This window comes from Mesoplodon densirostris, chromosome 12, assembly GCF_025265405.1.
Source record: "Mesoplodon densirostris isolate mMesDen1 chromosome 12, mMesDen1 primary haplotype, whole genome shotgun sequence".
Taxonomy (NCBI): domain Eukaryota; kingdom Metazoa; phylum Chordata; class Mammalia; order Artiodactyla; family Ziphiidae; genus Mesoplodon; species Mesoplodon densirostris.
In genome coordinates this window covers 90,198,026-90,212,827 of record NC_082672.1, presented here as the reverse complement: position 1 = coordinate 90,212,827, position 14,802 = coordinate 90,198,026, and the positions used below count along the sequence as shown (strand labels likewise).

Sequence of the window (14,802 nt, the reverse complement as noted above, 5' to 3'; positions counted from 1 at the left end):
GGAATGTGAGCTGTTCTAGGGTTAGTCCTTCAGATAGTGTTAGACAAGAACTAATCTGGAGATGGGTCAGAAATGCCAGGTAGTGTGGACTCTGTTTGAGACCTGTGAGATTGGGTTCTACTCTCTGCCAGGCTTCTCTGTGGCTGCCATGGCCACTGAATCTAGCCATGGCAATGAACAAAAATAGCCAGCAAGGAAGAGAATTAAAGAGGTGATGGGGACCAGAAGGGCTACCTATTGACTGGGAGTAGGCAAAGGCTGCTCCTAACTGAGAAAGGATTAGAATTCCTCTTGCAGCAAGATGAAACAGAGGGATTGAATGGATGTCTTTCTGGTTAGAAAATGTACAGTAAATACCAGTGTGGTCATCTGTAGCCCTTTTTAAATTGTGCATATAATATCATCATAACAGCATTTTAAATGATTTATAAATACCAATGAAAAACATTTTTAAACACTCAGAATACTGTATTGAATAAGAAGTGAATATGATATCAGAACTGAAATATTCCTCCTCAGCACTTTCCAATGGTTTCTTAGATCTAATAATCAAAAAATTTGAATGACCTTTTGGTTGCTTTTTATTTCCATTTGTTTTTAATGATGCTTTAGGATCTAAAGCATCTGAATTGTAGATGGATGCTTCCTTTTTGATCCTGTACTCACAATCAGCTCTGAATTTGTTTCAAGAAAAGGATTTTCAAAATATTATTTCCTGTTTGGTGTGTGTGCATGTGTTACGAATTTAATATCTCTCCATTTATGAAAAACATCTTAGGTTTTGATGTCAGGAATTCTGGTTGATCTGAAAACTACTGGTAAAGAAAAGTCTCCTTTTAAAGACTGTACCACTGATGAATCGGTAACCATGATATATCACTGTTATTTATTAGCTTTCACAAGCTGCCTCTTGTTCTTTGAGTTGGTATTTTCACCTGATAGGTCTGTTGACTTTAGCATTATTTAAAATAAGCAACTAAAGATACTGCTAATTATACTAAAGTTCCTTTTACAACAGCAGAGGCATTCTCAAAGTTTTGCCCCTTGGAAATTTGAGACAGTTTTCATTTTTGTCTGCTGCATGCCAGGATGTGCTCAGTGCCATACATAGAGCTCAGAAGGCCAATATTCCTACACTCAACGAACTTTACTATCAAAGTAGTTTTTTTCCCTCCAAAAATGTTTGAGGAGTTTATTTCTGTTAGATTTCACATGTCCTAATAAGAGATATAAATGATGAAGCATTTTTAAACTTCTAAGCTAAAATGCTCCAAACTTAATTTTATGTGCAATGCATTGCAAAATAACACCACTTAAAGACAAAGTCAGTTTTGTAGTCTGTGTTCTTGGTCACATTTCTCTCCACTATTGTGATTTTAGTGACTACTACTTTATTTTTAATTTTTTCTTAAATTATTAAGAAACTTTACAAAAAGAATGAAATTGCAAACTATCATCCTAGTTTTTGGTTTTTTTGTTTTACATAATTAAGAAACTAGGAAAAAATACTACTTCTTTTGTTATCTCATACTGTTCTCTATTTTATAACTATAAATAGCATTTCTTAAACAGGTTTAGCACAGAATCACATTTCTTTTACATTGCATTTAATATTCAGAGGACCTAAATCTTCCAACTGGAGAGAGGTTCTATGGCTTGATATATTTTTCCTTACTGTGATCCCAATGAAAAGAATGGAAACCAAAAGGTTTAAAGTTATATGCCTGGGCCTCCTAGGTTCCATTATTATGACAATTATAATTATTACTATTATGACAATTATAATGGAATTTATCAGGTATGAATTCATCTAAAAATCGTTAAGCCATTTCTGTCTTCTTCCTTTTAAAGTTACAATACACATTCTGTTTATTAAGCGAGCACATCTTAAGTAGTTTACAATTTTTCTATAGAGCAAAATTTCCTTTATCTCTTAAAAATCCATTCTTTAAAACTTAGAAGTATACCCCTAGTTGTAGTTTACTGGAATTTGCTAAGTCACCTTTTACCTGAGCTATATTAAGAATTCTAATTTTAATAACTTTCAAAATTTATTATATCTCCTGAAAGTCATTTTTTCTACTCTACAGTAATTAACTTTTTATATAACGTTCACAGGGCTGTCCCTTTCTACCCTACCTTCGTCACTTTGATCAAGTTAATATTTTTGTTCACTTACTAATTTATATTTATAAATTTATGTGTGGCTCACTTAGTAATTTACATGTACAATAATCTCACATAATTATATATATAATAATATTATTAAGGCAGTATATGAGTCTATTAGTGAAATTAAAATGAATATTAAATGTACTAAACAATTTTAATAAGAATTTTATTTTCATTTGTCATTATAGGTGCAATGTAAAATGTACAGTTATACTATTTTAGCAGTTAGCATAGTTACTTTAAAATCCCTCAAAATTGGGCTTCCCTGGTGGCACAGTGCTTGACAGTCCGCCTGCCGATGCAGGGGACACGGGTTCGTGCCCCGGTCTGGGAAGATCCCACATGCCGCAGAGCGGCTGGGCCCGTGAGCCATGGCCACTGAGCCCGCACGTCCGGAGCCTGTACTCCGCAACGGGAGAGACCACAACAGTGAGAGGCCCGTGTACCGCAAAAAAAAAAAAAAAAAAAAAAATCCCTCAAAATTAATTTTATATTAATTTTGAGAATAATTGTCAAAATTAAATGTATCTATAAATGTTATGCCAGTCTTTGAATGCCTATGCTGCTGTTAAAGTCTAACTTGGGTTAAGATTGTTTGAGAAAGGTGAAGGTAAATTTCTAATGCTTGAGGAATAGATGGGGTGGAATATTTATATAAACCTATTATTTCTTCTCCTAATATACAGCAAAATGCCATCACTTTATATTGCCTAAAATATGATAAAAACATTCAGGTACTTCTTAATAAAATAGGTGAAATATATTAAATTTGCCAAAACACAGTAGTCTGTTATAACATTAATATTTGCTAAAGTTACTTTATTATGTATATAAATTACATAGGTCAATAATAAGAAAATCTTAATTGTGGTTGACTATTAAAGTTGTATTTTTTTCCCCACAACTCTCACTTACCCTCTCTTTTTAAATAAAGTAGTAATTTTCCCTAATATTTCAGTCAAATATGGGTAAGTGAGATTTTACTGTATTTTCATATTTCTGTAAGTTTTTATTTGGGCACTTATATTTTTGACTTGGATACAAATACCTTTACTTTTTTTACTGTGGTCTTATGAAAACATATGGTGAACTTGATTTAATTGAGTTTACTACATTTAAGTAATATCTTAGTAAAAGTCTATCGAATGTCATTTCTACACCGAAACCACACTGTAACACTGTTTGTTATGCAGTGAAGTTAAGTATATATATGATGGGCCTGTTTGAGATTCTGTGGAATTTAAATATCTAAGTACCAAAAGACCCTGGAATGAAATTATCTCCCATATGTATTAGGGTGCCCAGACCTGCAATATACAAAGTTACAGTGATGTTCCAGTGTATTTATTTTGAAAGAAAGCGATGCAGACATTTATTTTTTACTTTCTTATTGTAGGCTCCCAGCAGTCTTATGGAGACCCTTGAACAGCATCTAAATACATTAGAAGGAAAGAAACCTGGAAACAAGTACGCATTAGTTGTATATTCTAAATAAGATGAAAAATACTAGAGTCATTCTTTATACAGTGAGATTTATCACGGTACTACAGTTTTAGGGTATGCTTTATTGTAATTATCCTGAGTTCCCTCAAAACCCCTACCCTTCCCATTAACTTATGACATCATGACCCCATTATAGGTAATCTATCTGCAGGCTAATTCAGCAAACTAGTAGGTTGTACCTGTGTTGGCTGGACTTGCTGATTTATTTATTATTTTGCCCTCAGAAGGGACTCACAATCCTCAGGAAAAGAATTGCTCGTGCTAAAAATTGAGGCTGTCATCATTGGGAACCCAATTTCCCAAGCAGCCTTTAACACTCTGTTATGTTACGAACCCTACTGTGAAAAAGCAGAGCCTTCAGGAATGGCTTTCTGGACTTCAGACTCTCCCCAGGTGGACCCTTCAGCGTGGCATGCTGCTGACACTTGACAGTTATTTTTCTAGACAGATTAGCAGTTGAGCAGCAATAAGTGTAGTTTTAGTAGATTTTCAACCTTTCTGTTTGGACACTTAGATTTTTGACCATTTTTCCTGACGGCATGCCAAAAATATCCAGGTTCCATTTTTGTCTTCTTTCCAGCCGGGGTCACACTTGTTGGTTCACCGGACCTGGTACTTTCCCGTCTTTGTACCTCGCTCAGAGTGTAATTCTGCTAATCTTGGGTGCCTCCTCTCCTTGTCTCTGCGTTCGTGCATTTTACACATCTTGGGAGGGCCATCTCATGAGGGCTTCCTTAATCATGCACCACACTGTTTTATGACTCTCCTCCCCACCTCCCCTGCCCCGATATGTGGTTTAAATGGATTTTCTGATTCTTAAGGTCAGGGACTATTTTATACTTCATTATCTCCACCTAAAAACATAATGTAGCTCTCTCTACAGAGTCAGCTTGAAATCTGTTTTTGTTGGTGATCCCAGCTTTATGTTGATTCTGTTTAGATTGACAGCAGAAATTGATAGAGACAACCCGTGAACTGCTCATTGCAGGGCTGTAGGCTGATCGTGGATTTTACCTGTGATACAGCTATCAAAATGCACCTCCTTTCTGCTTGCTTCTCTCTGGGCATTCTCCCAGAATCTAGACTCTCGTGCCTTGAGTCACTCTTTTGCCTGTTGTTTAGCTAAGGGTGATTTCTGTCATCTTTTCCAAGTTAGTATAAAAATTATTGCATGTCTTAAGTTTTCGATGGTAAACAATGGAGTAGGGCTCTCTCAGGCTGTGATGGCAGATCTATTTGGAATGATGGATAACAGGACCTCTCAGGGGCTCTGTCAAGGTTGTACCATTGTCCAAGGTCTGTCCCTACTTCAGTGTGGCCATGGACGATGAGACTTGTGTGTGTAGATTGATGTCAACTGAAAAGACATGTGAGTATATTAAGTCACAAAAGAGGGTGCCCGCTTCCAGTAATTGCTGCCTCCTCCCACCCCTCCCGTATTAGGGTGTCTGGGAAGCCAAATGAGTCGCCTAGGATTTAAGCCAAAAGAGGCAGGAAGCCCTAGAAATGTCCCTCTTCCTGTGGCAGATGGATCCCTTTAGCTGAGGAAATATGCATATGCCAGAGTTAGAGCCTCTCTCCCTTGGGCAATTCAGGATGCCCATGGGTGCAAGTCAGCTTCTCTGCCCTATTACCCCCTCAGGTCCCCGCACCCCTCACAGGTCCACCCTCTTCCCTCCTGAAATCTGCCAGGGCTACAATCCTGTGAGAAGCCGCCTCCTAGAGTGGATCTCATCAGCCCTAACTTCAGCTCTAAAGCCGCCCCCTTGTGGCTGCTGCCAACTATTTTAGGACTGTTTGGCTATGGACACTTGGTAACATTTCCAAGAGTAGTAAAATAAGAACTTAATGATCTTCTGTTTTGAATTACCTTGTACTGAGCATAATTTTCCTCTCTCCTTTAAAATCATTTTATGCTTATCAGATTTCTTTTCTGAATTGGCTGAGACCACCTATGAACTTGTCTTTTGCTTATTCCCTATTTTTAAAATAAATGAACTATAGTAGTTAACTATTTTCTTCTTTGTATGTTTGTGCTTACCTGGGACCTTAAGTGAAGGGTGAGTACTATATTGAGTGACTTTTTTTGCATTTGGTTATTCCTAAAGATGCAAAAAACACTCTTAAAATTCCACATTTGGTATTTAGAACATTGAAAACTGATTTCTGTCCATTTTACACACCTGTGTTTTTTCATTATACTTTTAAAATTTTCTCTTAAGGTGGCTCGCATTAATGGTTTTATTTTGGCCTTCTCTGATCAAGACTAACAGACTCTCTTAGTTGTATATTCAGATATCCCTCTTAGATTTTAGACATCAAAGACTTTTTCACTTGTTTAGTAAACAAAAGATTTCCCTATGGCGCATGGCAGAAGTGCCAAAAGACAATGCTACTAAGAAAATTAATTACTTAAACGGGTTTTCTTTGTCTTCTGGTAGCAGTATAAAACTATTCTAACCTCTAAGTCAAGTAAGTACATAAAATGAAGCATTTTCAAATGTCTACTAAAAAATACGTAGGCCTTTTATATTTAGTGCCTTATATCCACTGATACTCGTTTTTGAAATTCTATGCAATACTGTGTGATATGCCTTTGTATATTGTCTGTTTCTGTAATTCCACAGAACAAAAGAGAGAAATTGATTTTATTTTATATGTGAGTTTACTAAGTGTTGAGGGTGCAAGAAACTCAAGTTTATTGTAATTAAAATTATTTGGAAGAGATAGGTTTTTCACATCTGTGTTTTGTTTGTCTTTCTGGCTAGCGTTTTTGACCAAAAACTGTAGGGATTAGTGTTGTGAATAAGAAATAAAATTTCTTCTTTTGATACTTTACCATTAATACATGGGAAGTGTAAACCTTAGCATTTTCTGTGTTCATCATAGAAACCCATGGATTTGTTTGTAACATTTTACAGGATCTATGGGTCATCCATTCTCTTCTAAAATTACATTCGTGTTTTATTTTCCTCCAATAAGATTCACCGTGTACTAAATTTCTCTAGCTGAAGTTATTGAAATAAGTATCGGGCTTTAAATACTCTCATTATATATAAAAGATTGTAGCATTTTCTTTTATAAAGGGTGAAGAGCCAGTGGTAGGGTAGAAAATCAGCTGAGGAACAGGTAAAAAGAGGCAATTTGTGTGTTGTGTAGGGGAGGAACAAATGTGCTGGGCTCCCCTGTGTTTTTGTCAGGACAGGCTGGAATGTGAAATGTGCACAGACAGACTTGGACTGGAGCCTGAAATCCACCATTAAAAAATGATGAGACTTTGGCGAGTTATTTACCTCTGAGCCTCAGAGCTCTCAGACTTTAATCAGTGTTGAGTGATGCTTTTTAAAGCTGTGGCCCCAGTGGGAGCAGCTCTGGTTCTACCTTTTTGATGAAATCATGGCAAAACCTGGATCTGGTCCATGGGAACAGAAGTCATACATCCTGACAGTTTAGTTTCATACAAAATAATTTTTAAGATGTTTGGTTAATTTATTTTTAAGATGTTTGGTTAGTTTATTTTGGTTAATATGTTTATCTGATATAAAACAATGAGATAGGTTTGCTTCCTTCAAAAAATTTGCCATGTAGTGGAGAAGACAGATGAATAAGATACAGTGCTTTAAGTGGGATGATAGTGGGAGACAGGAGATTTTTTACTGAATCCATGGGGTAGCTACAAGTGTCATTTAGTAATAGCACTCATGCAAGAGCTTGACAAAGTGATTCTTGTGCCAATTATGATATTTTGTACTTGGGTATGAGCATGATATTCTTTAGTAGTAGGTAGAGAAGTTCTGTCATTTTTACTATATCTTTATTTTGCTACAGAGTATAGAATATGTTAGAAACTTTTATGTATTAGTTTGGAAATACAGTTCAAAAAGTTCTCGTTCATCCTCAATTCTCTTTTCTGTATTAATATTGCTCACTGTGTCAGTACCACTAAGAATTGGTTCATGAAAATCACTTGAGAGAGAAACAAATTAATTTCAATTAACTCATTCTTAGAAACTGACCACATCAGATGGCTTCTATGTTTTCTTTGCAGAGTTAAGGCTATTATTTTCTTGGATTTTTATTTAGACTTAACTCCCTTCCTTTTCCCCATATGTAAAGAGAAAAAAATGGTAGGAATGGAGGAATTATTAACCAAAAACTCATTAGGGAATTTTCAACCTCAGCACTAGATTTTTAGGTTCCTAAGTTTCTGAGATATAGAGAACACTGTGATTCCATTTATTTCAGTAGACCCTTAGTGAGCAATATAGAGACGCATATATCCTTTCTTCATAGGATGTGTTAGTCTGAAGATAACAGCCCAACTACACATAACCTAATCGAGTGTAACCCTTATGCTTCTATCTTCCTTATATCACAGAAATCTCTGTTAGCCCTTGCTTTCATGTTCATTTTAAGTGAAAACTAAATTTAGACAGGAAATGGCAGGCTTGTGTTTGCTAATGAAGTTGAACATAAGAGGTATTAATCTGGCATATAATATTGTTAAATTTCTTTTACTATATCCAATAAAATTAAAATTCATGATATTGTACAAAACTCCAGTTACTAAATCTCTGCTGATTTTATTTTACTCCTGCCACGTGTGATATTTTCTCTGTAGATAAGTAGAAGGGCATCCCTGATATCCTCTGACACCCTGACGATAGTCTTCTTATTGAAATGTCTTTTTTTCTTCATTTTGTTTCCTTACTAATTTATTTTCCACCAACTCAGGTTAGTAAAACCTAAGCTGTTTAGGCAGTCGTCTCTGAAGCATTTTGCTAGAAATCATATATGTAATCAGTGCTACCAGCAATCTAACTGAAAAAAAATGTATTTCTTCCTGATTTTCCCTCACTCCCTTAGACACAAGCATTGAGGTTACTCTTCTTTTTCCAGCTCCCAAGTTCTCACAGGATAATGGGAATATTTCTCATAGATAGTTTTCATTACAGCCATGAAAAAAAACAGACAATCTCTAGGAGTACGCACAGTGTGGAGTATGCACAATGTGTCTCAACTCAGTATGGAAGCTGAGACACACATCAGGCACAGGGCTTGTAGGGATCTTTTTTTTAATTCTAGTGTTCCTTTTACGTATCACAATTATGACTAAATGAATCACAATATGCTTTAACCTTAATGGGTTTTCTAACTTTTAAAAATAATAACCCAGATGATTTTTTTTAATTCTGTAAAACATTATTTTTCCCAAATCTTGGCAAATTTTTTAAAATTCCAATTTGAACAGTTTATTTTTGATGAACATGGGCAATAAAGGTCAATTAGAATAATTAATTGAGTTGCTAGAGATACCAAAAAAAAGATTTTGAATTTAAGAATTTCTAATACTAGAAATTAAGTGGATGGGAGACATTGGAAGCAGATGTCGTAATTGAGTAAAAGATAAAATATATTTTAAAAATAGTTTTTCCATTACTAAAAAAGTCTGTATATAAACAAGTTAATGCTTGACCAACCATCAAACTTAAGTGCTTCTACAAATGTATTCATGTATATCCAGTTTTAATTCTTTTTGGTTGCCTTTTAGATCTGGTGCTCCCTCTCCATTAAGTAAGGTAAGTTTGTTTTTTGTTTTGTTTTGAGCATTTTAACAACTTTTGATTGTACAGTTCAGTGGCATTAAGTACACTCACATTGTTGGGCAGCCATCGCTATCATCCATTTGGAGAACATTTGTCATCTTCCCCAACTGAAACTCTGTACCCTTTAAACACTAACTCCCCGTCCCCCTCTCCAACCACTCTCACCCCCAGCTCCTGGCAGGCACCATTTTACTTTCTGTCTCTATGGATTTGATTACTCTAGGTACCTCAAATAAGTAGAACTGTCCTTCAGTATCTGTCCTTTTGTGACTGGCGTATTTTACTTAGCATAGAATCTTCAACGTTCATCCATGTTGTAGCATATGTCAGAAATTTCCTTTCTTTTTAAGTCTGAATACTATTCCATTCTTTGTGTGTACCACATTTTGTTCATCTATCCATCCATCCATTAATGATCACTTGGGTCACTTCCGTCTTTTGGCTATTGTAAATAATGCTCCTGTGAACATGGTGTGCAAGTATCTGTTCAAGTCCCTGTTTGCAGTTCTTTTGGGTCTACACCCAGAAGTGGAATTGCTGAATCATATGGTAATTTTATTTTTAATTTCTTGAGGAAAGGTAAGTTTTTATGTATTCCCCTTTATATTAGTTTCTTAGTCATATAGCAGTGTCATATAGCAATGTCTACTTAGCCCTCTATATGGACTAAATTTTTCTTTAAGTAGACAAAATTTTCATACATTTATATTACAACTGAAAACAAATGTGTCAGTGTTAATGGCTTACTAGTTACAAAGCACTTTCACGTACTCTGAATCACAGCCCTGTGAGATAAATAAGGTACGTAACTTTGTGCCTGCTTTGATGGTAGAGAAACGAATTGTCATTGGGTATCCTTACAAGCATGCCTTTTAGACAGTCTACCGTAATAACTGTCACAACTCCTTCACCTCCCTCTCTCCTTTTGCATCCTGAAGGACAGGATTAGGGTTGTTAGTGACAAGAGTATTTACTTCTATAAGTCAGTAGTTCACATTTGCCATTGTATTTTTCACATTGCCATTTTCATTGCAAAAATGTGATAAATGTGCTCTTTCCTCTTTGCCAAATTTCTGTTACATAACTGCTGTTATTACAGACAAGAAGGTTGGCATTATGACTGCACAGGGTACCCCAGACACCCTTTACTATGTCAGTACCTGGCTGGCTGCCCAAGAGACCCTCAGGGAGCTCCAACAATCAAACAAACAAAGAAACAACCAACCTAAGCTCCCTGGTGATTCTGCTACAGAGCCAGGTTTAAAATCATTATGACACATGGGAGAAGATGATGGTGTGGGAAGATGCAGAGTTAGCATCTCCCCAGAACTAGGGAGCCTGCTGGCCGCTGGTGGGGGACTCTGCTGTCCAAGGAGATTGGTGAAACCCCAAAGTGAACCGGTAGGACATAGGGGGACTGAGTGGGAAGGAGAAGTGGATGCCAGACAAGATCAGTGCCCCTGAGGCAGGGGAGATCAGGAGAGGCAGTCAGGAGGGGCCATCCAGGAGGAGCGGGAGAGGAGCAGAGGGCGATTGCCCTGCCCACTGGGGCCGCGGGAGCCTCTGACCTCCCAGGCTGGTCCTCTACAATCCAAAGCCCCCTCCAGGCCACGTGGGTTCTGGGAGCATAGGAGGGCGGCCGGGGAGATTGGGAGAAGCAGGTGGGAGGGGCCCTGTGGGAGGAGCAGGAGAGGAGCAGAGGGTGATTGCCCCACCCACTCGGGCATGGGGAGCCTGCTGAGCTCCCAGGCCGGCCCCCTCCCCACCAAGGCCCACCCCTCCCTGCCGGCCGCATTGGTCCTCGGGGCATAGGAGGGAGGCCGGGGAGATCAGGAGAGGCAGGCGGGGGCAGGGGGGAGATGGCCCTCTGGGAGTAGTGGGAGAGGAGAGGAAGGCGTTTGCCCCACCTACTTGAACTCAGGAAGCCTGCTGGGCTCCAAGGTGAGGTCCCCTGCCCTCTGAGACCAGGGGTGGGGAGCACGCCTGGCCCCCTTCTGTTCCTTGAGCTTAAGCCCCACCACCCACAGTCCCCAGGGCCTTTTCCAGCCCTGTGGGTCCTGAGCATTGGCCCCACCAATTGCCCATACCTCACCCTTGCTTACTCCCTGCCCTCCACAGCCAAGGCCTTTCCCCCCATTTTTTGTTTTCTTTTCCCTTCTCTTTTTTACTATTCTGGTACTGATGTACCTTCTGGTTGATTCATCTATATTTTATTTTTATATTCTCTCTAACATATCTGTTAGTTTCCTAGTCTAATTTTATTTTTTACTTTGGTATTCATTTTGTTTGTTTGTTTTTTGGAGTTTTTTTGCCACCCCACGTGGCTTGTGGAATCTTGGTTCATGAGCCTGGGGTTGGGCCGAAGTTCCTGCAGCGGGAGCTCCGAGTCCGAACTACTGGACTAACAGAGAACCTCAGGCCCCAGGGAATATTCATTGCAGTGAGGTCTCACGGAGTTCCTCATCTCAGCTCCAAGAACCAGCTCTACCCAACAGCCTACAAACTCCAGTGTTGGAAGCCTCAGACCAAACAACCAGTAAGAGAGTAACACAATCCCACTCATTTAAAAAAAAAAAAAAAAAAAGACAAAAAACTATGTCACAGATGAAGGAGCAAGGTAAAAACCTACAAGACCAAATAAATGAAAAGGAAATAGGCAATCTACCTGAAAAGGAATTCAGAGAAATGATAGTAAAGATGATCCAGAATATTGAAAATAGAATGGAGGCATGGACTGAGAAAATACAAGAAATGTTTAACAAAGATCTAGAAGAACTAAAGAACAAACAAACAGAGATAAACAATACAATAACTGAAATGAAAAATACACTAGAAGGAATCAATAACAGAATAACTGAGGCAGAAGAATGAATAAGTGAGCTGGAAGATAAAATAGTGGAAATAACTACTGCAGAGCAGAATAAAGAAAAAAGAATGAAAAGAATTGAAGACCTCTCAGACAACACTAAACACACCAACATTCAAATTATAGGGGTCCCAGAAGAAGAAGAGAAAAAGAAAGGGTCTGAGAAAATATTTGAAGAGATTATAGTTGAAAACTTCCCTAACATGGGAAAGGAAATAGTCACCCAAGTCCAGGAAGCACAGAGAGTGTCATACAGGATAAACCCTAGAAAAAAACACACCAAGACACATACAAATCAAACTAACAAAAATTAAATTCAAAGAAAAAATATTAAAATCAGCAAGTGAAAAACAAAAATAAAATACAAAGGAATCCCCATAAGGGTATCAGCTGATTTTTCAACAGAAACTCTGCAGGCCAGAAGGGAGTGGCAGGATATACTTAAAGTGATGAAAGAGAAAAACCTATAACCAAGATTACTCTACCCAGCAAGTATCTCCTTCACATTCAGTGGAGAAGTCAAAAGCTTTTCAGACATGTAAGAGCTAAGAGAATTCAGCACCACCAAACCAGCTTTACAACAATTGCTGAAGAAACTTCTCTAAGTGGGAAACACAAGAGAAGGAAAAGATGCACAAAAACAAACCCAAAACAACTAAGAAAATGGTAATAGGAACATACATATTGATAATAACCCTGAATGTAAATGGATTAAATGCCCCAACCAAAAGACACAGACTGGCTGAATGGATAGAGAAACAAGACCCATATATATGCTGTCTACAAGAGACCCACTTCAGACCTAGGAACACATACAGACGGAAAGTGAAGGGATGGAAAAAGATATTCCATGCAATGGAAATCAAAAGAAAACTGGAGTGACAATACTCATATCAGACAAAATAGACTTTAAAATAAAGACTGTTACAAGAGATAAGGACAGACACTACATAATGATCAAAGGATCAATCCAAGAAGAAGATGTAACAATTATAAATGTTTATGCACCCAACAAAGGAACACCTCAGTACATAAGACAAATGCTAACAACCATGAAAGGAGAAATCGACAGTAACACAATGATAGTAGGGGACTTTAACCACACCACTTACAACAATGGACAGATCATCCAAACAGAAAATAAATAAAGAAATACAGCTTTAAATGGCACAACAGACCAGATAGATCTAATTGATATTTATAGAACATTCCACCCAAAAGTGGAAGAATACACTTCCTTCTCAAGTGCACACGGAACATTCTCCAGGATAGATCACATCTTGGGTCACAAATCAAGCCTTGGAAAATTTAAGAAAATTGAAATCATATCAGGCATCTTTGCTGACCACAATGCTATGAGATTAGAAATCAGTTACAGGAAAAAAACTATAAAAAACACGAATACATGGAGGCTAAACAGTGTGCTACTAAATAACCAAGAGATCACTGAAGAAATCAAAGAAGAAATTAAAATATACATAAAAACAAATGACAATGAAAACAGGAAGGCCCAAAATCTATGGGACGCAACAAAAGCAGTTCTAAGAGGGAAGTTTATAGCAATTCAATCTCAACTCCAGAAACAAGAAAAATCTCAAAGAAACTATCTAACCCTACACTTAAAACAGCTAGAGAAAGAAGAACAAAGAAAACCAAAGTCAGTAGAAGGAAAGAAATCATAAAGATCAGAGCAGAAATAAATGAAATAGAAACAAAGAAAACGGTAACAAAGATCAATAAAACTAAAAACTGGTTCTTTGAGAAGATAAACAAAATTGGTAAACCCTTAGCCAGACTCATCAAGAAAAAAAGGTAGAGTATGCAAATCAATAAAATGAGAAATGAAAAAGGAAAAATCACACCTGACACTACAGAAATACAAAGGATTATAAGAGACTACTACAAACAACTGTATGCCAATAAAATGGACAAGCACAGAGAAATGGACAAATTCTTGGAAATGTAAAATTTTCCAAGACTGAACCAGGAGGAATTCGAAAATGTAAACAGATCTATCACAAGTAATGAAGTTGAAAGGTAATTAAAAATCTTCCAACAAACAAAAGTGCAGGACCACATGGCTCCACAGGTGAATTCTAGCAAACATTTAGAAAAGAGTTAACACCCATCCTTCTCAAACTCTTCCAAAAAATTGCAGAGGGAGAAATACTCCCAAATGGATTCTATGAAGCCACCATCTGGCTGATAGCAAAACCAGAAGAGATCACAAAAAAAGAAAATTACAGACCAATATCACTGATGCACACAGATGCAAAAATCCTGAACAAAATACTATCAAGTGGAATCCAACAGCACATTAAAAGGATCATACACCATGATCAAGTGGGACTTATCCCAGGGATGCAAGCATTCTTCAATATATGTAAATCAATCAATGTGAAACACCACATTAACAAATTAAGGAATAAAAACCATATGATCATATCAATAGATGCAGAAGAAGCTTTTGACAAAATTCAACACCCATTTATGATTTAAAAAAAAAAAAAACTCTCCAGAAAATGGGCATAGGGGAACCTACCTCAACATAATAAAGGCCATATATGACAAACCCACAGCAAGCATCATACTCAATGGTGAAAAACTGAAAGCATTTCCAATAAGATTAGGAACACGACAAGGCTGTCCACTCTC

At 37.3% G+C, this 14,802-nt stretch overlaps 1 protein-coding gene across 12 annotated transcripts in view; it reads left to right on the top strand.

Annotated features, from left to right (window-relative positions):
• The window catches only part of SNAP91 (synaptosome associated protein 91), a 157,231-nt gene that overhangs the window by 72,734 nt on the left and 69,695 nt on the right, over positions 1-14,802 (top strand). For 9 of the 12 annotated variants that reach the window (XM_060114389.1, XM_060114388.1, XM_060114387.1 and 6 more), the window contains exons 10-12: positions 779-862; positions 3,569-3,639; positions 9,227-9,254. In XM_060114389.1, coding sequence (XP_059970372.1) covers positions 779-862; positions 3,569-3,639; positions 9,227-9,254 — 183 coding nt within the window. The remainder of the gene's footprint in view (positions 1-778; positions 863-3,568; positions 3,640-9,226; positions 9,255-14,802) is intronic. The other 3 variants (XM_060114391.1, XM_060114390.1, XM_060114381.1) reach the window with 1 other exon arrangement.